Source organism: Choristoneura fumiferana, chromosome 20 (assembly GCF_025370935.1).
Source record: "Choristoneura fumiferana chromosome 20, NRCan_CFum_1, whole genome shotgun sequence".
In the NCBI taxonomy this organism is placed as follows: Eukaryota; Metazoa; Arthropoda; class Insecta; order Lepidoptera; family Tortricidae; genus Choristoneura; species Choristoneura fumiferana.
The window spans coordinates 2,056,109-2,080,691 of NC_133491.1; the positions used below are offsets into that span (position 1 = coordinate 2,056,109).

At 40.6% G+C, this 24,583-nt stretch overlaps 2 protein-coding genes and 1 long non-coding RNA gene across 3 annotated transcripts; 1 reads left to right on the plus strand and 2 right to left on the minus strand.

Annotated features, from left to right (window-relative positions):
- Positions 1-1,825: 1,825 nt before the first annotated feature.
- Positions 1,826-9,094, minus strand: LOC141439011 (regulator of G-protein signaling loco-like). Its single transcript, XM_074103113.1, has 4 exons — positions 8,307-9,094; positions 3,801-5,314; positions 2,602-2,778; positions 1,826-1,909 (listed from the first exon to the last, which is right to left on the minus strand). Exons 1-4 carry the CDS (start codon positions 8,710-8,712, stop codon positions 1,850-1,852), a joined length of 2,157 nt encoding a protein of 718 aa, XP_073959214.1. The 5' UTR covers positions 8,713-9,094; the 3' UTR covers positions 1,826-1,849.
- Positions 9,095-9,216: 122 nt separating this feature from the next.
- On the plus strand, positions 9,217-24,515 carry Noc3 (Nucleolar complex protein 3; the record flags this gene model as incomplete). Its single annotated transcript, XM_074102929.1, is given in 13 exon segments — positions 9,217-9,528; positions 9,599-9,876; positions 10,557-10,768; positions 11,308-11,549; positions 11,760-11,925; positions 12,659-12,779; positions 13,738-13,951; positions 15,293-15,481; positions 16,529-16,710; positions 17,414-17,622; positions 18,183-18,361; positions 21,313-21,497; positions 24,284-24,515. Coding segments are annotated over 13 exon segments (2,385 nt in total). The 3' UTR covers positions 24,486-24,515.
- On the minus strand, positions 22,494-23,984 carry LOC141438883 (uncharacterized). Its single transcript, XR_012452522.1, has 3 exons — positions 23,673-23,984; positions 23,330-23,506; positions 22,494-23,197 (listed from the first exon to the last, which is right to left on the minus strand). It is a non-coding gene; the product is annotated as an uncharacterized lncRNA (long non-coding RNA).
- Positions 24,516-24,583: the final 68 nt, after the last annotated feature.

The following is a 24,583-nucleotide window of genomic DNA, read 5'->3' on the forward strand; positions in this document are numbered from 1 at the left end:
AGATTTACATGAATATGCCTTTCAAGTCAATCCGATCACTGGAAGCAGGTAGTTCAAATTTAGCTTCCGAAATTTGATCCAATAAATATGTACGTAACTAGTATTTCATTGTATTCTATGGAAAACAAAGTTAGAGCATAGAACATGATCCAATGTCATGCGGCGCGACTAGTGCCGGCAGTGGCCAATTAGAGGTAAATTATTGGTGCGGGCGCATTGACCAGCCGCCATGTTGCCCTCGTAGAGATACAGTCAGCAGCCCATTAATCTACGGAGAGCTGACTGTACTTGCGAAATAACTCAACCAGAGCTCACCTTCAGAGCATTACTGATGATGTTAGATGTTGTGTCTAACATCTGGTAGCATGGTGTACGGTTGTGTTGCTCTGAAGATGAGCTCTGGTTGAGTTTGAAACGCGTCAGTGTAGTGTGGTGGTGGTGATAGATGGGTTTGTGTGATTTGTGTGTGTTCTTACAGTGTGGAGGTGGAGGAACTGCATGAACACGCATATTTTGCATAAGCTTAGCTATCATAAGGTCGCGGGTAAGCAAAGAAATTCTTTTAGTTCATTTATATGGACCTCCGCAAAGTAACGCCTGATTCAATAAATTATTTAAGGTTTTTAAATTAGAATATACCTACCAGTAGGTACTTACTTTGATTTCTTTCCGTTGTACAGGGTTGCCTGGAAGTGTTCGCTTTGAAGCGATAAAGCCGTCTAAAATCTACACGGCGAACAGTAGGTAGTCGTTGTACTGTATTCTGTATTATATCGGACCCTACGTGGCTTCTATATCGGTCTATTCTCGGTAGCTAAATAAGTTCAATAAAAACAGTCATTAATGTTAATTGAAGTAAATGGGGTCGGAATCCCCTCACGAGAACCTCGTGGGAAGTGATTTGATTGCTTACTCGTCTGTATAGGGACCCGTTCACATTAACCAAATGTAAACGATAGCTAACAGAACAGAGAAGGGCGAAGACTGAGATTTTTGTTGTTGTTGTGTTGTTGAAAATGAAAACCATTTGGACATAAAAAATACAAAACTAAACGGTTCTACCGTTCTACTCACTTCTAATTATATGTCAGGAACGGTCCGACTAGTTTCGATCTTTCGGAAGATTCTTTTTCACGGTGAGTGCGTTCACGACGGTGGTGCCCCCCGCACTGACTCGCGGACCGTTCCTGACTTATCTTGAGTTGAAGTTTAATTTCGTAATTTTTTTGCAAATGTCTCCTGAAAGCTTAAGTAATAGTATAACTTGGACATGTTTACTGATGAGGTAAGATACTATCGTAATTTTCTGAGAGCGAAGCGTCTCCGTTTCGGCTTGGACAAAAAGCTTTCTTATGTCCGACGGAAGTCAGACGCGCCTGAGTCTGTTCTCTACAAGACGCATTTCTCAAAACTGGTTCGACAATTATATGGAATTCTTTTGTAAATACGGTTTTTTTTAATGGCGGCGGAAACAGACTCGATGTCTACAGATCACAGAGGCATTAATTTATTATTCCACACACACACACACACACACAAACATCACGCCTGTATTCCCAAATGGGGTAGGCAAAGCACACGAAACGTTACAGTTTCGGAGCCACTTTTAGCAATTTTAGGTTTTAAGTTTGACAAAAACGGTACAATAGTGACAGGATGCTAGCCTGTCGTCTACGGTATACCTATATCCTTTGTCGCCTCTTACGACATCCACGGAAGAAATGGAGAGGTGCAATTCTATCTAACCCTGTCGGGTTGTCGGGGGGGTGTAGGGTGGTGTCCCATATGGGGGATTTATTATTCCTGTTACAGAAAACACCCGGTACAAGACAATATTTAACATGTTTATTCAATGTTCTAGAGGTAGGTCGGAAGAGGCGGATACCAGGTTAAGGGGAGCAGGAGAAATCTGGAAAAACAACGGAAAATTAAAATTTAGGACAGGTATTAAGGGAATGGGTAATTCAGGAGAGCAGTACTAGTATTACTAATTAAATTAAATACTAACAACAATTTGATCCAAGTTGGTCGAATATTATTACTATTTTATTACATTATGGTCAGCCAAATGTGGTCTATTCATTTTTAAGCAACTTCCCATCAAATATACGAGTATACTATCGACATTATTGTTTTAACGCGTAGGAAACCTTTGTGCTACTAATTTCATGTTGACTGCATACTTTTGTCAAGGAAATCATAGTGGAATTGATTATTAAAAGGGGCCACCCAGATATATGAATTAGTTTGTTCGACCGTACTTCACTATGTTGACGAAGATCTAGTTTATTTGCATAATCTAGGGTTTGGTTATGGTTTGACCTAACTCCTGTTCGTTGACTTCACTAAGAGTGCACGAAGTGGCTTGCCAAATCTAAACCTTGTCTACCGTTTGGGGTTCGCGTAGAGAATGATCTAATCTATTAAGAAATTAATCTAATTCTTGTTGTAAATGCCATGAGAGACGGCTTAGCAAGTCCGTGTCCAGCTACCGTAAACTTCAGTAAGCTAGTTGGGTAAGCAAGACAAATGCGGTCTTTTCCGACAAAACCCTATCTGTAATAGCTGTTACGGTACGGATGGTTATTGGTAAGCACTGACCTGCCTGAGGTCGGGCTCGCTGGCGGCGGCCGGCAGCGGAGCCCCGCCGGCGCCGGCGACGTCACCCGCACTGGCGCTGAGCGCGCGGCTGCGAGCCTCCAGCTTCTTCTCGCGCTCCCGGCCCGTCAGGATGTGCTTTGTTTTGGAGAGCAGGTTCAAAGGCTTTAGCTTGCGGACCTGAGGGTTATTGAGGACATTAGTTTCAGCCCGAAACACAGGATGAATACAATCTAGGGCTCTTCCGGGCTGGAGGGAACAGGCTGTTACAGAACAAGTGAGATGCACCTTTGGCCTCATCCACACTTTACATTAGGTGAGATACGGGTCAATTTTATGTAACAAGAAAAAATACCTATACTTAGTTTCGACTCATGAGTTGCTTACTTAGATCTACAGTACCAGGGCGACCGAGCTTTGCTCGGGCTAAAACTCATTTTAATAAGCATTTCCCCAGAGATAAGGCCAAGCTAGATCGATTTGTCATCCCCGAAAACCCCCACATACCAAATGTCACCAAAATCGTTGGAGCTGTTTCCGAGATTAGAGTTTTATATATATAAGAATTTCTAGTTTATGGTTTTAGATATATAGGTAGGTAGAGTCATTCGCGATGACGCGTGCCGTGGTTCTTATTACAATGTCATTAATGTCTAATTTTGACAAATTCACGCGTCTTCGTGGATGGCACTAGGTATACTTAAGGAAGTTTGTATTCATTTTAAGTTACTTTTATAAAAATAAACTTTTGAAATAAATGAATAAGTTATCCTTATCATCATCATCATAGTTTGAGCAAGTGCGTTATCACACTGGCGATATGTGGGCGAGTTGGAAGTGAGGCGAGCGCGAGTAGGCCGCGAGTGTACAATAGCTTAGGTATTATTTATGGCGATCTGAATGTCATACGTAGCTGACTCGTTGCGCACTCGCTTCGCTTTCTAACTCGCCTAAAAATCGCCAGTGTGATACTAATGCTGTAACCTTTCATTGCCATCATCTCATATGACCACCATAGTCATCCTATATTAAAATTCATCTTCCTAGAGAGAGAATGTAAACTGAATTTGCAACCAATTTTTCAATGTAATATTGATGATTTTTACATCATTTGTGTTATTCTCCAGATTTTTGTATCACATTAAGAAATTTAAGAGAAAATCTGCATTCTCTATTTCATGCCGACATACAAACATACAAACCTTCTTCACAGTTGCAGGATGAACAAAGTTGTCATCATCCTTCTGCACTGGCAGTGGATCTCTCAGCCCCAACACCAGCATGTCGTCCAAAGAAGCCTGGAGGTGCTTCCTCAACGCTGGTCGAGCCTCCTCGTGACTCCTCGTCGAATACATCGACACAGTGTCCATACTCTTACTATTCCCTGACACCTCCGTCATATTCTCCACTGACTCATTCGACCGGTATTCCGATAGCTTCTCTTCATAAATCTCCACAGAATTAAATGTCTCCGCGATCCTATCGATTTCAATATCCATGTCTAGTTGAGGAGGTATGAACTCATAGTGATGACCCTCATTCTCTGTATACACTTGGTCATATAACACTCCGTTCTGGAAGCTTCTAGAACTCGATGCGGCATTTCCGTATAAGTTGTTGTAATTGTAGTTATCTTCTTCGTTCCGAGGGCTCACGTGTCTAACTGGCTGCAGATCGTTGTTTAGGATAACATCATCCAAGTTAAGAGGTCTGCCTTGACCAGCAAAGCCATCTACGACCGGAGTAGTATTGGATAAGAAGGAGCCATCAGCGTCGAAGCTACTACAGCCGACCAAGCCGAGCGGACGTCGCGGCATCTCCTGTCTAAACCTGTTCACAGGAGGTTGAGGACCAGCGAAATCTACGACAAGTATCCTGTCTGCAATGTTTCGGCCGTCGTTATGGAAGCCTATACCAGAATCACTGTTGCTCGATGTCGTAGTAATCTCGCTATGATTGCTCGGTTGCGGCGAATTGGCGACAAACTCCTGGGGCTCAACCCTAGCGTCGTGCCGGCACGGGCGTCTCTCTCGAGGCACTCTGAACACCGCTCGGTTACACCTGGAGAAGTTGCCGAAAGCAGGACTATCGCCTTTGACGGCTAACTTAGAGAGCTGCAGCAAGCTTGGACTGTTGCAATCGTCAGCTGGCAACGAGTACATTCCTTTGACAATACCAACAACATACTCAGCGGAAGGCGGGAACTCTAAGCACCTCTCCGCGACGGGGTCTCTGGTACATGTTATTTGGAACTCTCTTGCTCTCGCTACATGTGCTTCATGTTCCGCCATTCTTGGATCGACAGCGAAGACGTGACAACTGTGCGATGCTTCAGTGTCATTGTCTGATGATTCAGCAGCTGTTACAAGACCGAAGTATCTCCGGTCGGCATCTGACCCACAGCCGGCATACAAAATTCTTTCTCTAGGGTATTGGGCTAAGATTTGGCCGCTAGGGCGTCTGAGGTAGAGTACATTAGGTAGGACAGAGAGTAAGACTGGTGCAGCCGGGCGTCTCTCTTGTCTTAGTTTTCTGACAGCCGTGCGGACGTTGCCGGGGGCTGCGTTGGGGGCGGCCTGCGGGGTTTCTATGGTGCCGAGGTACCCGACGACGGCGCGGCACTCCAGCCGGGCTGCTTGCGTCGGCGTCAGCTGCACCCGACTCAGGTTTTGGAGGATCTCGTTGACGCCTGACGTGCTGGGCGCTGCGTGGCAAGCTGGAATGATGACACACTGGATGTTTATTGTTCTTGAAAAAGTAGTTGTCAATTGTAAATGTTCTAAGTGATTTTAGATGAAGACAAAAAACACGCAATTAGTATACAGTTAGTAAGTAATACATAATGAAATTGTAATTAAATTGTTATTTTTTTAGATACATCTGAATCAAATATATTAGAAGCAAAAGCAAAAAAACACTTTTGATGTTTTATTTCGCCTATGGACGGTTTGCTGTGTGCATTTACTAAAGGATAGTGCAGGGACAGTACCATATATGTATACGTAAAGCTAGAAACCCACTGACAGCGGAGGCGGAGCGCGGCGCGGCGCGGAGGCGATCCGGCTGTAATATTCGAGCTAACGTGAAAGAGGCCACACAGAGTACCGCGCCAAGCTTATTTCCCGCGCGGTATTCTGAGTCTTTTATTTCATGTTAGCTCGGATATTACAACCAGTACCGCCTCCGCGCCGCGCCGCACCGCTCCGCCTCCGCTGTCAGTGGGTTTTTTCTAGCTTAAAAACCGTGTATCTGCACTATATTTTATTATTTCGTTTTTGTTTTATTTAAAAGACTTTAGAGTGCAAATTGGAAATTACTCGATTTGTGAGATACGCGGAATTAAAGGTAACCATAGTAAAATGTATACATCGCTAGTTACGCGGATTTGCGCTACCCCCCACAATGTGTGGCATTCAGGACAGAGAACTAGTTAAGTTCATAAATATGTTGGTTAAGATTAGGGTTGTAATGGAGGCCTTCTTAGCGGAGGCGGAGGCGGATGCGGAGGCGGATGCGGAGGCGACAGGTTTCGTCTCCGCGGATGCGGAGGTTAACCGAAGCGGATGCGAAGGTGAAAGTGGATGTGGAAAAAATAGTAGTTTATGGTTTATTCAACTCAAAAATCACTAAAAAATTCCAAAAAAACTGCCAATTCTCACTTTTTTTCGGCTTTATCGTGTGACTTAAATCAACAATTACTTTGTACAAAATGGGTTAGAAAATCTTTCCCCGAAATCGTAATTTTCTAGTAGCCAAATTTCCATTCGCGTTTTTTCTCAAATGCTTTTGTTCCCAATATGCTTTTTTACTGAAGGTTATTTTTACAGTAGCGTTTTTTTCCAATCAGAATTGACACAGAAATAGACAGTGTCTGTGTAGACTCTGATTAGGAAAAAACGCTACTTTGAAAATCAGCTTCAGTAAAAAAGCCCAAGTATTGGGAAAAAACGCAAATGGAAATTTTGCTACTAGGAAATAACGATTTTGAAGAAATGATCTAACAAGTTGTCGTTCTCAAAAACTCCACAACTCGACTCCGCAAAAAAAATAGCAGAGGCGGAGGCGAAGATACGATTTCTTGCGGAACTTCCGCAGTAACGGAGGCGGAGGCTGTCGGCGAAAATCTTAATAAAACAATATGTGGGCGATAGTTCCGAGGCGAAATTCCGTTACAACCCTAGTTAAGATAATAAATTTAAATTCATAAACAATTTTAGAGTGTAGCAAATAAGCTCAATTTTAACATGGCCATACAAACTGATCTGCCAACTCGATTTTAGGTTGAGATTAAGCCCATTTTCATGTTTAACAAAATTTATCGCTCTATGATGATCTATTTGCGAATTGAATTAATATTTCGCAAAAAAAAACCTCTTTGTGCTTCCCAAAACATCTCTGGCTCCAATGGTACAGCTGTGCAGTGTGCATAGTCTGTAAATCAGTCCGTTAGACCAACAATACTATTTCATAGATATAGATATTCTAGACGTAAAGTTGATAAATGGATTACAAAGTTTACAAGTTTAGTGCAGACACAACACAAATAAGTGCAAATAAATAGAACAGCACTTACATATTTACCCATCTGGACTAGCAATCTGTAAATTGAATAAGGTATGTTTGTTATGAAGTCTGATGTTTTAGATAACTAGATTATTTAGCTATAATTAAGTAGATACACCATCACCATAGATTAAGCTTTGAATTTAAACTAGTGTGTTATTGGCAAGCAGGTAGCCCTGTGGTGCTGCTATGAAATTCGAAAATCGAAGTTTGTATTGTACTGTTCCTCTCTCTTGTATTAAATAAAATAAGTGTCAGCGAGACGGTACAATACAAACTTTGATTTTCGATTTTCGTAGTAGCCCTCCTGTATCAAAGTATCCTCATAATGATGCTTAAATAAATGGTATTCACATTACATTGAAAACATTTAGAAATCACAAAGTCAAATTGCGGAGTTTTTAAACTTAATTTCAGTATTACTCCAGTTTTAGAAGTAGCCTGCATGCCAGTAACCACTGCAGAATCAAAATAATAATAGCATTAGTTATATTTTTTCCTTCAAGATAGACACCAGATAATACACAAATAAATAAATAAAGATCAGGGGACCAGGGGATGCAGCGTCTAGCTGAATAATTAAACAGTAAACAATTCTTCCATACTGACAATTTTCTAGTAGACAACAGTTTGCAGGGTAGTATATGGCTATTTCTCAAAAAGTTGTCCATTTAAAAAAAATCAGTTGTCCACTTATTTAAAAAAATATATATTTCCTGAGTATGTCCGTAAGAAAAATATATAGTATTTCCTGAGGCACATGATACACCACTAAAAAAAAGTAATATTTGTTTTTAAAAATATTATACGTAATACCTTTGTGGTAAGTGATAAAAAGTCAGATAATCTTTGTTGTTGGATCCAATAGAAAGTTTTGATGCAGTTACAAAATAACAATTTTTTCCTCACAAGATTTCGTGACATTTTCCAGACATCAAGAAATTTTGGATGTTTTATGTAGTTTATGTTTATATCTTAGGGTTAATAATTAGACAGTTGACAAAACAGATTTCTTGTCAATTTCATGACGGGACAAATTTTAGAGAAATACTCATATATGGTATATTTTTTCCTCCCATCACTTTAACCTCACCCCTGTCCAGAAATCATTACTTAACTCTGCCACATTTATGTTTCCAACTGACCTGGATGGTGCATCAGAGCTGGCTGCGGACGGCGTCGTGGCGGCGGGTGCCGGCGCCTCGTGCGGGCCCTCTCGTCGGGTTCCGTGTCCTCCGTGTCCGTTGGCGGGGCCTCCCTTGGCGCCACGCTCAGCGCTATAGCCCCAGGCGCAGCGGCCACCATCCTGGCGACGGACGCGTGAGGAGCGCGCGCCACACTCGCCCCATCAACAGCTATCAAAGCATCCCCGGCGCGCAAGCCAGCGCGCTCCGCGGGGCCTCCCGACGCTACTGCCGACACTACACAAGGCCGCTGCCCCGCTATAGTAAACCCGAAACCCCCAGCACCCCTTGCAACCACTAAACGACGCTCCGAAGTCCGAGCTAACGCAGCCCGCCGTCGTCGTCGTCTCTGTTGCTGAGGTACCATTGTTTAAAACTTTTTAAACGGTGGTCATCGTAGGTGGCTACAAAAATAGAACGCGCGACGGATATGGATTCTTATTAAACGCTTTAGGCGAAACTTCATAGAAGAAAACTAGAAAAACTAGAAAGTTTCGAGGTCTTGTTCTAACTGACGTTTAGAAAGTTTGTGTGCGTTCAGTTTTTACTGGAACAAATAAAAACTTTATCACAACTTTAACACTGTAGTCTTTGCTTTTAAGTATGGTAGGACTACTTAACCATAAAAACTATCCATTATTATTTTGCTGTCGAGGTACCAATACTCTTTTAACTAAATAACCAACCAAATTTAATTTAAGTATGTTAAATGCCTATATGAACGCATTCATAACATTTGCCATCCAGTCGAATAAAAAAAAAATTTAGGAGTATTTTGGTTGTATAAATAAGGTAACTTCCAATGAAAAATTTTACTGGCTGTATGGTATTCAACTTTTGCCTTTTCCCCTAGAGGAAAGAATATTCATGTTTTTTTTTTTCATTTTTTGTGAATTGTAAGAAGTTTGGAGTTACAATCATTTCCTTTTTTGCGTTTCATTAGATTTTATGTCAGATCAGAATTCAGATTTCCGTAAACCATACCAAGAGGCCCATGGCGAGCTGTAAAATAATTTTCACAGAAAAATGTCAGTGTCACTGTCAGTCTGCCACATGTCAAAATTAATTTGATGTTTGATGGCCCTCGCTCGCTCATTTGTCAAACGCACGTTGTGAAATTCAACTGAAACTTATAAAACTTTGTTTTATTAATTTAAATCCATTTTAACAGATCAAAATGGCTGTAAGTACATTTACATTAAATTTAATACCTTTTAAACTAAACAAACATAACCTTGTCGTCGTATTTTCAGAAAAAAGGTAAAGGAAAGATTAGCAGAGTCAAACGTAATAACCAAACTACGAATAAAATGAAGAAACAGGGTCTGATGAAGCTGCAGAGGCACCGTGGGAAGCCGCAGAAGCAGAATCCACCTGCAGCTTCCCAGCCCGAGTATAGCAGCGAGAGTGAGGAGTCTGCAGACGAGTGGGGAGACATGTTGGACGATGAGGAAAAGCAGTACATCTTGAGCCGGCTGGCGAAGCAGCCAGGGTTCTTGGCAGACGTGCCGCAAAAGGATGAACAGAATAAGTGAGTTACAATTTGGAGTAAATAAATAAATAAATATCATGGGACACTTGACACCAATTGACCTAGTCCCAAACTAAGCAAAGCTTGTACTATGGATACTAGGCAACGGATAAACATACTTATATAGATAAATACGTACTTAAATACATATTAAACATCCAAGACCCGAGAACAAATATTCAAAATGTTTCACAGGCAGGACTAGGTATACCAAACAATAATAGGATTCTAAAGTGATTGCTGAAATACCTTCCATGCTCATAATAATGATGGACTGAATCAAGCATTTTTATTTTTACAAGCTTTCATTTAGTTACACCTGTCCCATTGTCTGTCTGTCTGTAGTCAAATCTTGCAAGTTAAATTCAACCAACTTCCCGTAGTTGGAACTCTTCAACGGTTAATAGCATCGACTTAAAATTTGGTATGCAAATGTAGTTTGGGTGACAATGCAAGTACAGTCAACAAAAAGTACAGTCAGCAAAAAAAGGTTTTATTAAAAATGATTTTTTTATGGTTAGGTTATTTTTATTTTAAACAAAGCTTTAAACATTCTAGGTGATCAAGTCAGCCTGATGGGTGCTTATTTTTATTTATTTCCACATTACATCATCACATTATAGGTATAGTGCACAACTTATGAATGAAAGAGAATACTGATAAAAACAAAACAATTGTAGGTCTACCAGAAAACGCAAGAAAATTGACAAAGAAAAGGTGCCAAAGCAAAAAAGGGACAGTGATAGCGGCGCAGAGAGTAACTCAGGCTCAGAGAGTGAGTTTGAGGATAAATATGAACAGGAGATGTCTGAGAAACCAGCTAAGAGGCTGCGAGCGCTGCTGCCCATCAAAACCAAGCAGGGGCTTATGGAGAGGACCGAGGAATGCGAGGGTAGGTTGAGCTTTTATTATGTAAAGACTAGTTTAGATTGAAAAGAAAAACTATGCATGTTGTATTAATTATAATAATAACAAAGCCTTTATTTCCCGAAATTTTACAAAACATTTAAAATCCAATATAAAAATTAATAAAATTAAGATATAAAGTGTGTAAGTGTAAGCCTTACACTATCTGATTATAGCTGTAGCATATTGCCATCCTAAGCCAAAAAGCGGTATCTAAAAAAAACACTTGACTTACTCCATGCAATGCAGAATGTTTTATGCTACACAATAGTTTAGTAACTCAAGTGTTTTTTTTGAGATACCACCTTTTGGCTTAGGAGGGCAGCATCATAGCTACAGATTAGAAAAAAAAATTGAATTACATTGCGGTGCTTGACTGACCACTACAAACTCATTGGCCTTACAGCCTTGCAAAGTAATGCAACTTACAGAATTTTTCTTGACAGTCTAAACTGGGCTTAAAAGTTTTTTGGAGAGTGTTGTATTTTAAATACGGATTTTTTAATTCTACTAATAACCTTACAGACACAGAATCAGAGCAAGAGGACTCCGAACCACAAAAAAAACATGATCAGGAAGACCCAGAAGTAGAAACAGACCTTGAATCAGACTCAGGAGTGGAAGGTATAGAGGAGGCAACGGAGAGTCCAGAAGGTGGGGTTATCAGCACAGTGGAGCTCATGGCCGAGAGGAGAGACCGGTTGGCCCATGAGAAGCTGAGAATTGGAGCATTATGCTCATCACTGCTTGAGGAACCAGAGAAAAAGGTATGTTGTATGAATTATATTATATGAATCTTAAAATTTTTCAGAGGAACTTGAATGCACCCTTTATAAAAAGTACTTAACGCATTCACTGCCACTGCACTGGGCGAAGTTCCGAAAACGCATATGTGTGTCGGTGGCAGTGAATGGCTGAATGCGTTAAACTTATTATTTAGGTATAATTTAAAAACTTTGAAAACAATTTGTTATCAGCTCAAGAACTTGTACCCGATCTTGTATCTAATGGAGGAGCGTCTGAAGGACGAGACTTTGAACCTACATTCGGTGCGCAAACTCGCCTCCCTCTCAGCCTACGAGGTGTTCAAAGATATCCTGCCAGAGTATCAGATAAGGCACCAAGATTACTCCAACATAAAGTGTGAGTATATTAGCCTGTGGTATTGTACTGCTGGGCAAAGGGCTCTCCCTTAGATTTCCAACTTGCTTTGTCTGCATATGTCTGACCAGTCGCTGTAAAACGCGTCCAGGTCGTTCCGCCGTCTCCGCCTTTGTCAGTATTACCACAGATTAAAAGCTACTAGGGAACAGATGCAACACTCGCGTTTTGATATTTAGTATTTACAAATAAAATTTTATTTATCAAATACACATAAGAAGAGGAAATAACAAAGAAAAAATAATCATGAATAAAACTTAACTATAAACTAAATACCTTACATAAAAACTTAATACCTACTAAATGAAGGGGCTGTTTCACCACCTATTGATTAATTTTATTTGACGGATAAATGATGCTGTTTCTGTCTATTCGAACAAACAAAACTGAGATGGCATCACATTTATCCATCAAATAAATTTAATCAATAGTTGGTGAAACAGGAGGTAAATGTTAGTCCGTCAGTTAGTTAGATTATAAGAAAACATTGAACACATATTTTCTTTTGTCAATTAATAAAATTATGAAGATATAGCCAGTTAAGGTTCTCCGTGACGTCACGGCGTGCGACACTTGAGCATGACGTGACGTCACTTTCACTTGACGAAGTCCGTTTAGGACTTCCAAAAATAACATCCTATCTTTACTTGTTGTATGATAAACACTTTTCAATTTCGGATTCCTTTCTTGCTATTTCTATGACTATTGTTCACAGTGAAGAAGGATACGTTAACCCTGTACAAGTATGAGAAAGAGCTGTTGGAATTCTACAAGAGATATTTGCAGAGGCTAGAGAAAGCCTGTGCAGTTTTGAGGCCCAAGAAGGGAGATAACAGGTCAGTATGCCAACGTTTGTGTAAGCAAATAAAAAACACCGGGTAAATGTGCAGAACTAGCAATTTAATTCTTAAAGTACTTGGGCTGAAACTCTATAACATGCGTTTTCCCTCAGATAAGACCAAGCTAGATCGATTTTTCATCCCGAAAACCCCTACATACAGTCAAGGGCAAAGATATCGGCATATTCGACATGGCCAAAGTTGCAAAAATATGTATACACGGCCTTAATGTTAAGTGCATAAAGTCGTGTAAGTATACATATTTTTGTAACTTTGACCGTGTCAATATCTTTGCCCTTGACTGTGCATTTCATAGAAATTGTTGGAGCCGCTTCCAAGATCACCGATATAATATATAATAGGTTATATAAAGTTACTAGTTTACCCGCAGTCTCGCACGCGTAAACTATTCGATCTGGTAGTTACAATAGAAATTCCGGGATTCCCCTGCGAATTCCCAAAATTTATATCGTGGTCTTGTGTCCAAGCGGTTGAAATTTTGAAATTTTAGCCCTATCCCGTGGGAATATCGGGATAAAAAGTAGCCTATGTGTTATTCCAGACGTCCAGCCACCTTCATACCAAATTTCATGACTCTAAGCCCAGCGGTTGGTTATGTGTGTCACATGATATATCTTGATTCGCCACTATTACCAAAAGCTTTTTTTATCTTCTTCACTATTTATCACTATTATCTTTGTTCAAATTCTGTAACTGTTCTGTCGCTAACAAGATGAATAACGAAGGAATGATGATACAGAATCAGACCAAATAAGAATTAAACGTAGAAGGACGAGATAATAATGACACTATCCATTGATTAGTGTTACCTGGCGGTTAGGTGTGATGCCGTCTCTATTTGTTTTATTCGAATAGACGGAGACGGCATCACATTTAACCGTTGGTTAACGCTAATCAATGGATGGTGAAACAGCCCCTTATTGTATCGTTCCAGAAAACAAGACGATTCAGCGCTCAGCTTGGCTATAGTATCGCTCCGCTGCATGTGCGGGCTGCTGGTCGCGCGGCCTTACTTCAACTACGCCACCAACATCGCCCAGAGCGTGGTGCCGTTCCTGGACAGCAGGCTGCCTGAGGCTGCGGACGTGGCCACGGACTGCTGCGTCACCGTGTTCCGGGAAGACGCCCGGGGGGAGATCACGCTTACTGTAAGTTTATTTTTAGGAGTTACGGAACCAAAGGATGCTACCAAACCATCTATTTAGAATACCCTAGATTCACTATCACCTACAAATTCAAGTCGCTAAAATGTCCCATCGCTAAGTTACAGTGCGTGCGTCTACTAAGGTAAATCAAAAAGACTATTTCGAGTGCGCGCGATTGGCGGTTATGACATTACAAAATAAGACCATCGCGCTTTCGGTCGTAGGCAAGATTATTTTAAACAATTCTATACCTTAAGTCAATCCCTTTTAAGTCGGATTCAGTTTACGCCGCGTGACAATCGTAACAAATTGACAGCTTTGACGTTTCAAATGAAAGTAGGTACTTTTGAAATTAATTTAAAACAATAATGTTTTTAATGTGCAGAATTACATTTGAAATTTACCACGAGCTTTGCGGTGAAGGAAAGCATCGTGAGGAAACCTGCACAAACCTGCGAAGCAATTCAATGGTGTGTGTGAAGTTCCCAATCCGCTCTGGGCCCGCGTGGGAACTACGGCCCAAGCCCTCTTGTTCTGAGAGGAGGCCTGTGCCCAGCAGTGGGACGTATATAGGCTGGGATGATGAATGTTTTTAATGAGGTTTGAAGGCGTATCTTGCCACGAATCCGATATTATTTTTGCACTTTTTTACGGAGCACTTCGGCAGGTTGATCCGATAACGGCGCAGGCGTTACTGACAGCGCAACTGTTTAAGCACAGTCGTAGCAAGACACATTTTAAGCGTTAGCGGGGTATCTAGGGCATTCTAAATCGATGCACCAAACACCCTTTGCATAAGCAAGCAATTTTTATTTCATTTTAATACAAGCTTTTTTCTGACGTACTTTTTGCCGGCGGTAAATTTCATGTCGATGCCATTAACCGTTGAGAAGATCGTAGCAGGACCACCAGGGTGTTACTACCATATTTATTATCACCAGATTTACACAGGTATGCCAAATTTCAAGTCAATCCGATTACTGGAAGTATGTCAAAAACATGTAAGATTTGACCCGTACATACATACATAAAACTTGTAACAACAACGCTAGCACGCTAAGGGGCTGTTTCACCATCCATTGATTAGTGTTAACTGGCGGTTAGGTGTGATGCCGTCTCTATTTGCATCTATTTTGCATCACATTTAACCGTCAGTTAACGCTAAACAATGGATGGTGAAACAGCCCCTAAGTGTCACATCGTAGGGAACTTGTTGTCTGCTGCTTTGCTGTTTGATGTAAAGACTGGTATAATTAAACTTAACTGGTGCAATCGGCCGTGAAAAGGTTCAGCTACGCGTTTCAGTTTCATAAAAGATCTATTTATCTTTCCTTGTTCCCTCAGATAGTCCGTCTCATAAACCAGCTGGCGAAGCGCCGCGGCGAGCGGCTGCGGCCGGCGGCGCTCCGCTGCCTCCTCAGTCTGAAGATCAGGGACGTGGACCTGGACGCCGAAGCGGACGTCCGCCATAAGAAGAAGCAGGAGGAGAAACACAAGAAACGGATTGTTAACCTCTCCAAGAAGGAGAAAAAGGTACTGCACAATACTAAACTAATACCAACGAGAAGAGATCAATGAGGGCTATCGCGTATGAATTCGCCACTAGAGGCGCTAGTGTAGCGTGAGGTCTCCGAAATGTCAAATCTCATAGTTTTTGGGTGAGCTACGCGGGTTTATTTATAATTAGAATAATTTTGTGAATATTTTGCAATATCTGAAATTAATTATGGCAAATATGCGTTCCGGGGCAATGAATGTCTGTGTTTTAAGACAGTTTTGTCTTTCGGAAACCTTTGTCCTCCCTTTTTTCCGAACAAAACGGGGACTATGCAACACTGTGCCATGCTCGAATATTTACGGTACAGGTTTTAAGGTGTATTAAATATGATTTTAATCTAAACTTTGTTTTCACGCCCGTAATAACAGACTTTGAAAGCCATACTTAAAAACCTCACGCAACAGTGCGCCATCTAGTGAGACAAAAAACGATAACCCTTATTATGTCATGAGACAGAAAGGGAGCGAAATACTAATAATGACGTGTCAGACAAAGATGCATGTCTCGGCTTTGCTTGAACACCACATACAATAGACGGGCGAGCATACAATGTCCATATTGCTTGAGGAATGCGGTAGTGCTGTGATGTGACCGAATAGTTGGTAAAGTCAACAATTACTCAATTGATTAACGATCTCATATTTATTATAATTATAACTATCGTCGTATCAGCGGGAGAGGTTCTGATGCTTCAGCGTGGTCACGCGGCAAGTGTGATGGACACTTTTGCGCACGGGGCAACTCGAGGGGGGCTGTTTGACTTCACTTAATGATATTTTTAGTTGACAGAGAGCGATATTTTATTATTATAACATCATTTGAGATTTTATTTTATCGTATGTGGATTTCATTTTATTTGACATTTAGTATTAATTTATTATTTATTTGATTTTAAATTTTGATTGTTATTTTATTTCTTGTCTTCACATATTTTGTATTATATTATTTAATTGTTGACAAGTACGATGGCAGAACATGTTCACTAGATCTGTACTAAAATTTGTCCCCCGTCCCCCCCTCAGCGAGCGAAGAAGCTGAAAGAGGTGGAACGTGAGCTCTTGGAGACTGAGGCGCAGGAGAGCGAGGTGTCTCGAAGGAAGCAGCTCACCGAAGTCACCAAGACAGTGTTCCACGTGTACTTCCGTCTGCTGAAGACCGCGCCTGGGTCTAAGCTGCTGGCTGCAGCACTGGACGGCCTGGCCAAGTAAGAAATTCGGTCAAGTGCGAGTCTAGACTCGTACACGAAGGGTTCCGTACCTCCGTACAATGTTTAAAAACAGTTTAGTAGTAAGTTTTTGTAAAAAAAAATAATACTAGCTTTTTTTACCCGACTGCCCGAAAGAGGGTTACCTATATTGCTGAATGTGCTTAGTACCAGAGTACTCTTCAGGACGAATTAGCTAGTCCCTAGCAACTGCCAGCCTTCACCAGCGAATAACAACGCCTAGCAACCAAAAAACGGTGAAAGAAAACGTTTTTTGTTTGACGACCCCTTTAATTTTTAACTTTATTTTGTTTTTAGTATTTGTTGGTATAGCGACCACAGTAATACATTATCTGTGAAAATTGCAAGTGTCTAGTTATTATGGATGAATAGTTAGAGCCCTGTGACAGACGGACAGACAGACAGCGGGGTCTCAGTAATAGGGCCCCGTTGGCACCCTTTGAAATTTTAACTATTAGTTTATCCTCCTGGGGTTTAAAGTGATAATACTAGTACATACTGTTAGCAATAGAAATTATATCTTTTGAAAAAGGAATAAAGTGTCATTTCCTCTGTATCATTCAAATTTACAAAAAAATAAATTCAGCTTTATCTATTAGATGTTAAGTTTTAAATTTCGATGCCATATTTTGTTGTATGATGCGCAGGAGGTTATTGTTTGAACAAACAATGTTGTTTCCAGGTTCACGCACGTCATCAACCTGGAGTACTATTCGGACCTGGTGGGCCTGCTGTCGCGGCTGACGGCGGACGAGCTGGTGGGGCCGCGCGAGCGGCTGCTGTGCGTGCGCTGCGTGCTGGCCATCCTCGCCGGCTCCGGTGACGTCATCAACGTGGACCCCGCCCGGTTCCACAGCGCTCTGTACGCTGCCATGCTGACGGTGCACGCTGGTAAACAATCTGGCTCAGTTTTGTAGCGACTAGCGCCATCTAGTGAGCAAATGTGGAAACTCCGAATTCTCCATCGCGCTTCCAAAGTTTTTTCAAATAGGACGCATACATCTGTTATAGACTATAACTAGTAGTGCACTTGTATTTTGCCATACCACCAGAAACCATTACGACCGAAAGTCTATTGGAAGCCTGAAGCCGAAAACGGAGTACCGCTCTGGTGGACACAGCGGAGCGGAGCGGGGCTACGCAAATGAAGCGATTCTATTGGTTCATGAGAAACACGTGCTCGCACAGCTCTGGTTAAAACGCAGTGTTACACCCAAAAAAAAGTCCTTGGGTTTTATTTAGTTGCAATCAAGTTAGCCTGCATATTACGACGCTGGTTTTTTACATCAAACTGATCGTGACTGACCCCTAATTCACCTGAGGTAAAGTGCAGATGAGGCCAAAAGTGTATCTCACTAGTTCAGTAACAGCTTAACAATCTATTCACTCTAGCCTTGAAGAGCTTGAGAGCTGCTTACGAGTAACTTGTTGAATTTACTATGTTGTTTCAGGAGCGTCGCACGAGGACGCCAGAATCGTGCTGGAGTCAGTTGCGGCGATATGCGCGCGCGCACGGCGCGTGTCCGGCGACGAGCTGGCGGCGTTCGGCAAGCGGCTGGCCACGCTGGCGACGCAACTACAGCACAACGGCGCGCTGGCATGCCTCACACTGCTGCACCGACTGGCACAGGTAACATCTTCTATATTAATAATTTCGTCAAGGGGTACGGTAGACTCGAACGAAATGCACATCAAATTGAAAAGCATAAAAAATTAGTCAATCCGAGTCGACAACTTGTAGGCGTAAAATTCGGATTATCGAGTATTTTCAATATAAACTTGAATAAATTACTAAGTATATAATGGCGTTGCGAAGTAAACATGTCAAAGTCATCACATCAAAGTGGCGTTAGTGTCACGTCATCACGTGTCACAGGTTTGCATTTCGTTCTCCATTGTGACCTTTTAAGGGCCCCACACACGGTACTGTAGGAATTAGGCTGTATACCGCTGGCAGGTGGTAAAACTGACCACCTGGCAGGTTAGATTAATCTAGTTTTATATAAACTGATAGGTTTTTTTATATTATGTTTCTAGAATATAACTTTAAAAACAGTTTGACAGCGGTATACATGCCGGAGCGCAGATTGCTCCCGATAGCCTAAGCGGCTGGTGCTATGCTATGTAAATGTATTTTTAAGCTCTGAAATAAATCCAAATGATTGAAGAAGTTGTTTATTTTGAACTAAGTTTAAAGTCACGCGCGTTGATCCCCAGTACCTAAGCTCTTACCTAGTTACAGTCCCCACAGTACGATTCGTCGATTTTCATCAGATCGATCGTTCAGACGAATCGTACCGTATAGGTCTAATTTCTTCGATTATGAGACGAGACATCATAGTTATTTGGGCAAATAAGATTTAGGAGAACTATCTACTGGTGAAATACCGATACGTAGGTTAGCTGTGAAAGTACTTTTGTGATAATATTAAGGCTGGGAATATACTTCAGATTTTTCGATAAGTACGAGTCTATACAGTGGCAAAATTTTGTTTTCAAACATATCATTACGTGTCTACATTTTACCCGAGCGAAGCCGGGTTTTCATCTAGTTATCTGATTAAATCATTTACGTTACAGAGTACATATATAACAGAGACACCATCTAGTACAAGCAAATGGTATCACTCTAATACTGACTATTCAACTGGCTATTTTTCTTTCCTTCGATTTTCCAATAGATGGCACCAGTGAGAACACAAATAACACGATGCGTATTGCCATCTAGTGAGACACTAAGGATACGGTACACTGACGACAACCAACAAGCTCACCAACTGAGCCTAGACGACTAGAGATACGCATGATGTCTCTGTCTTGTTTACGTCATTAGAAGAGAATGGCATGTTTCTCTCAAATAGTTTTGACGAATCTGTGCAAGCGAGGGGCAAGCCCAGCAAGCGCATTCCGCTTATTCGCCATCTAGCGTCACAATTGCAAAACACTACGAAAGCCTCATAGCTGAAATGTAGCCACATGCAGCCTATACTTACGTATCCTCAATTTATTATTTTTATGGTGTTTCTTATCTTCAAGTAAGGAGTTGAATTAAGGTTGATGTGAGGTTGTGTTTATAAAATATGTAAATCTTTATTTTAATCTTAATATTTCTACTTAATTCGGCTTATTCACATTTTATAATTTACAAATGTTAATAGTAGTGCCATCTATTGCTGTTTTTTTGGATTAAATATAGCTTTTAGGGATTGGTAGGCCATGCTTACGTTACGTGTGAGAAACACCGTCTTTTGTAAGGCTAGTCTTTGCTCACCTTTTTTTGCACGAAATAACTACAATGTAGTGTGCACTCACACACCTCCACTCCATCCCTTTATATATCATGTACTCTTAGGCTTAAGCTCTCATTAATAAACTACTCTTTAACCGAGCTACACGTTTCCTTAACGCCCAACACCACAACAACATACAACATTTTCTACGAGCTTCGTTCACCACTACGGACTATCAATAATGACATGACAACCTCTCGCGGCCAACTTTCGTTTTCATAAACGATGACGGCCAAATGGCCATACAGCATGACAGAGGGGAAATAATTGCAAATGCTCATTCTGTCTTAAATTATCTAAGCTACCGTGAGACTCACTCATATCAAATGATATTATAACGGATAACTCACGTCTTAAACCGAGTTTAGCTCGACATGTTTCGGGCTATTTCGTAGCCCTTCTGCAGACTGCAGCCCGACTGCAGTCGCGCGAGCAGAGCGGTGGCGCGTAGTGTGCGTGTTGCGGCAGCCGCCGATTCGCGTGCTCCTGAGAGGAAGGGCTACGAAATAGCCCGAAACATGTCGAGCTAAACTGAGTTATCCGTTATAATATAATTTATCTAAGCTTTTAATAATAATGTTAACTTAGATTTTAACTTAACTTTTATTTTAAGGGGCTAGCCGAGGTTTTCATCGATTTTTGACAAGTTTTGAATCGTATCCTACTCTTGCACTACAGATAGAATTATAAGTCGAACGGCTATCGGTTCGCCAATCTTTTGTCTCCATTTTTGTCTACCGGATATTGAAAAAAACTAATAATAATATAATAATTTAACGTTTATTTCAGGCTCTAGTCCCATATACTTCGTGTTAGTTACAGTTTTATAATGATAATGTTAGTATGTTATACTTAATTTTGTATGATTTTTTTAAACATGTTCTAAAAAAACACATATTTCGTATCTCTATTGACGTGAAAGATCTAACATATACGAAATCTACATATTTGGGTTCGTCTTTGATGTCTCTAAAAACTGGTCGAGGGTTTTCATTTGAAACTAATTAACACAAAAGTTATGCCAGAAAACAGTTTTTTGGCCTAAAATTGTTCAACTTTGATGCCAAATATCTCGAAGACAATGAACTTTGAAGTAAATATGGGATACTATATTGCTTAAAGCTTTTGTTGTTAATATAATAAGCTACAAAAAACATTAGAAAACTAAGGAATTCAGATCGAAGGTCATTGGGGCATGGGATCCCCTTAAGATAATTATTTTATTCAATGACTCAAACAATGAAGCTTATAATTACTTTAACACCATGTTAAGTAAACGCATTGTTAACAGCAAAGCAAACCCGTGGAGTCCTTGTTCTCGCCGGAGCCGGAGTCGGGCTTGGGGCGCTTCGAGCCGCTGCTGGAGTCGCCGGCGCACGCGCACGCGCGCTCCGCCGCTCTCGCCGAGCTGTGCGTGCTGGCGCGGCATTACCACCCCGCCGTTAGGGGGGCGATAGCCAACACCGACACCAAACTGTGAGTTGCCAATCAACTTTTTAGGGTTCCGGAGCCAAAATGGCAAAAACGGAACCCTTACAGTTTCGTCAAGTCCGTCTGTCCGAAACTACAATATGTATATCAATGAAATTTAGAGTAGATGTCTTGTCAAAGCCGCTTATTAGTTTTGTAGTTAAATTAAAAGGTAACGCTTAATAAATACTTTCAACGAAAATTGGTTTCAACATGATCGGATATACCGTTTTTGAGTTATTGCCGAAAAACTGCGCTTCTCAACAAAAGGACGTAAGTGCCGTGAAGATGCGTTCAACTCTTTTTCTGGCAATGGATTTTAATACTGTAGTAAGTGTTATAACACACATAATATTACTCGATTTTTTTTCGTAATGGCTACGGAACCCTATCTTGGGCCTGTCCGACACGCTCTTGGCCGGTTTTTCTTGTTTGTTACACCGTCTCGTTGTCCAAGAGCAAACAGTGTCTGAGTTTATTCAAATAGCCGTATGGAATGAGTGTGGATTTAAGCGTGTTTTATGGGGTAAACTCTGCTCTCACCGCGTTCAAACAATGTTTGGTGGATTATCTGATGCTAATTAGCGTTTATTACATGAGACAACCGAGCGCTTGATGGGCGAATGATTGATGTAAACGAGTGGATCGAATGACCGAAGACTACACTCTGGAGTGAATGGGACGAGTGAGTAAGAGAGTTGGAGTTACGATCGGGTGCTAATTGTCTTTTCTGTTATTTCTCTTGCTATCAGTGTATTCCAGTTTTAATCATCTTCGAAAGTTTGTTTTCCTTGCACGGTCCCACATGTAACCAAATTTCAAGTTAATCCGACCGCTGGAAGTGGATCAAAATTAACTTGCAAGGTTTGACCCAAATAAAAAACAAACAGGGCAAGCTAAATAAAAGCTTGTAAATTGCCTCGACGTCACCGCACCACATCACTTGTAAACTTGTGGCCACGGCCGCAATATAGTGGAAAGGTCGAGTAATTTTAACAATGAATATACAGGGTGCTAAAAAAAACCTGCACTTTAACCTTTGATGAACCATACTACTAGATTCAAGATCCCATACAAAATCAAAGCGAAAAAGTGGCCGTGTTGCTTATGTCATAGACAGTCTTATACTCATAGCTATATATCTGTTTTACCTTCTAAATTAATTTAAAATATATACCTTAAGTCTAAGCAACAAAGATTCAAATAATAGTAATTGTATATAAAACTTACGACGTATCGTCATAAGACAAGCAAAAACGTTCGATTAACAAAAGAACATTCATCTTTCAAAAAGATGTCATTCTATTTTAGGAACAGGGTAATAATGGAGTCGCAATTATTATAAGACAGACAGTTTTTTATTTCACAGAAATATAACACAAAAAAATTACATATACAAATATTGTCATGAAACGAAATGTTCTTATAGATACTTAACTGAATTAAGTTAACTAATTAGAAAATGGGTGATTGACAACACTTCAAAAACCTGCTTTCAAATTAAAAACACCATATTCAAATCGGTTCACCCGTTTAAGAGCTACGTACGGTGTCACAGACAGACACACAGACACACATTGCGGTCAAACTTATAACACCCCCCTTTTTGCGTCAGGGGTTAAAAAGACAACATAAATGTTTTACCAGATTTGACGTCATCGATTCGGTTAATTCTGTGCACTGTATTTTGTTTGTTTCACGAGAATCTGCAATTAACGGCAATATTATAAATATCATACGGCTTGAACTTGAAGCTTTACGTCTTCTTTAATAATATAGCTTCACTTCACCTCGCCACACTTAATCTAATATTATTTTAAACATTTATGTAACTTTACCTGCAATTTTGGAATCGCCATTTTCCGTAATCTACGCCTTTGGCTATTTCCAACTATGTCAAATTTATCAAAATGAATCGAACATACAGTCGAATTTTTGTGCGGTCTGTAAAGTTCTTCTTCTCTTTCTCTCGCGACAATGTCCATTCCGCACAGCGAAAAGGATCACTAGGAAATCTACAAAAAAAATAAAATTATTTTAAAACGAGAACTACTCTACGAATTTTTTGTTCCAGAAACACCGATTATTGGCAAGATGGTTGGCCAAACAATAAATTATTGATTTTTAAATGTAAACTGCCAATTTTTACGTACTTTAAATAAAATACTGACTTGTACTTACCTAAAGAAGGATATTCCTTCAGAAACCCTAGTGTTACGGTGGCTGTTTCCGCAATTTATAAATGAACATTGTGGCATTTTAACACGTCCGCACTTTGGCTCTGGTTGACGCGTACTGTCAGAAATAAGAGCACAAATTTATTTTGTGCTCTTATTTCTCTGGCCGTTTTCAGAGCTGTGACCTTGAATCTAGTAGTATGGTTCATCAAAGACTTTAACCCATATTAGGGCTACCTGATCTATCTATATAAATACAAATTATCGTAAAATGTGTAAAGTGTGTTAGTTTGCAAAGCGCAAAACTTGGGAACGGCTGGACCAATTTCGCTAATTCTTTTTTTGTTGTGTTTGTTATTGTTAGAAGGTTTTTATGGAAATTTGAAAAAATTACAACGGGGGCGAAGCCGCGGGCAATAGCTTGTTACTAATATAAGTGGAAAAACTTTTTTTTCATATTGTTTTTATATTGCATTTCTACGTTTTTCCACTTGTATCGTGTTTGTAATCAGTAGCCTTAATGTGGGTTAAAGTATAGTACCTACAGGATTTTTGACACCCTGTAGAAGTTGTGATTAAGTCCCGAAATATATTTTCTCCTCATCACCATTTCAGATCAGCCATCCAAATCTTCGAGCAATACGACGGCTCGCAGATGGCATTTAAGCCGGCTATCCCGCCGCCCAAACCCGCGGCGCGCGCCAAAGTCCCGCCTGCCCACGCGTGGGCTCAGCCCGACCTCAAACAGCTGTGCGAACAAGTCTCGGACAGCGTGGACTTGAGTACCTTTGTTATGCCGTTGAAAGGGAAAAGATGATTTGATGAATATAGTAATTTTTGATGATAAGTTGTTTCCTTAAAATACCGCATGCCTTTGTACAAAGAGTATAGAACGTGTTAATTAGGGTATTTCTA

Coding starts and splice junctions, on each gene's coding strand:
- LOC141439011 (XM_074103113.1), bottom strand. CDS start 8,712: ATGGTACCTCAGCAACAGAGACGACGACGACGGCGGGCTGCGTTAGCT. Junction 5,315..8,306: donor AGCTCTGATGCACCATCCAG/GTCAGTTGGAAA, acceptor TCATCATTCCAG/CTTGCCACGCAGCGCCCAGC. Junction 1,910..2,601: donor GCGAGCCCGACCTCAGGCAG/GTCAGTGCTTAC, acceptor TTGTTTTTCCAG/ATTTCTCCTGCTCCCCTTAA.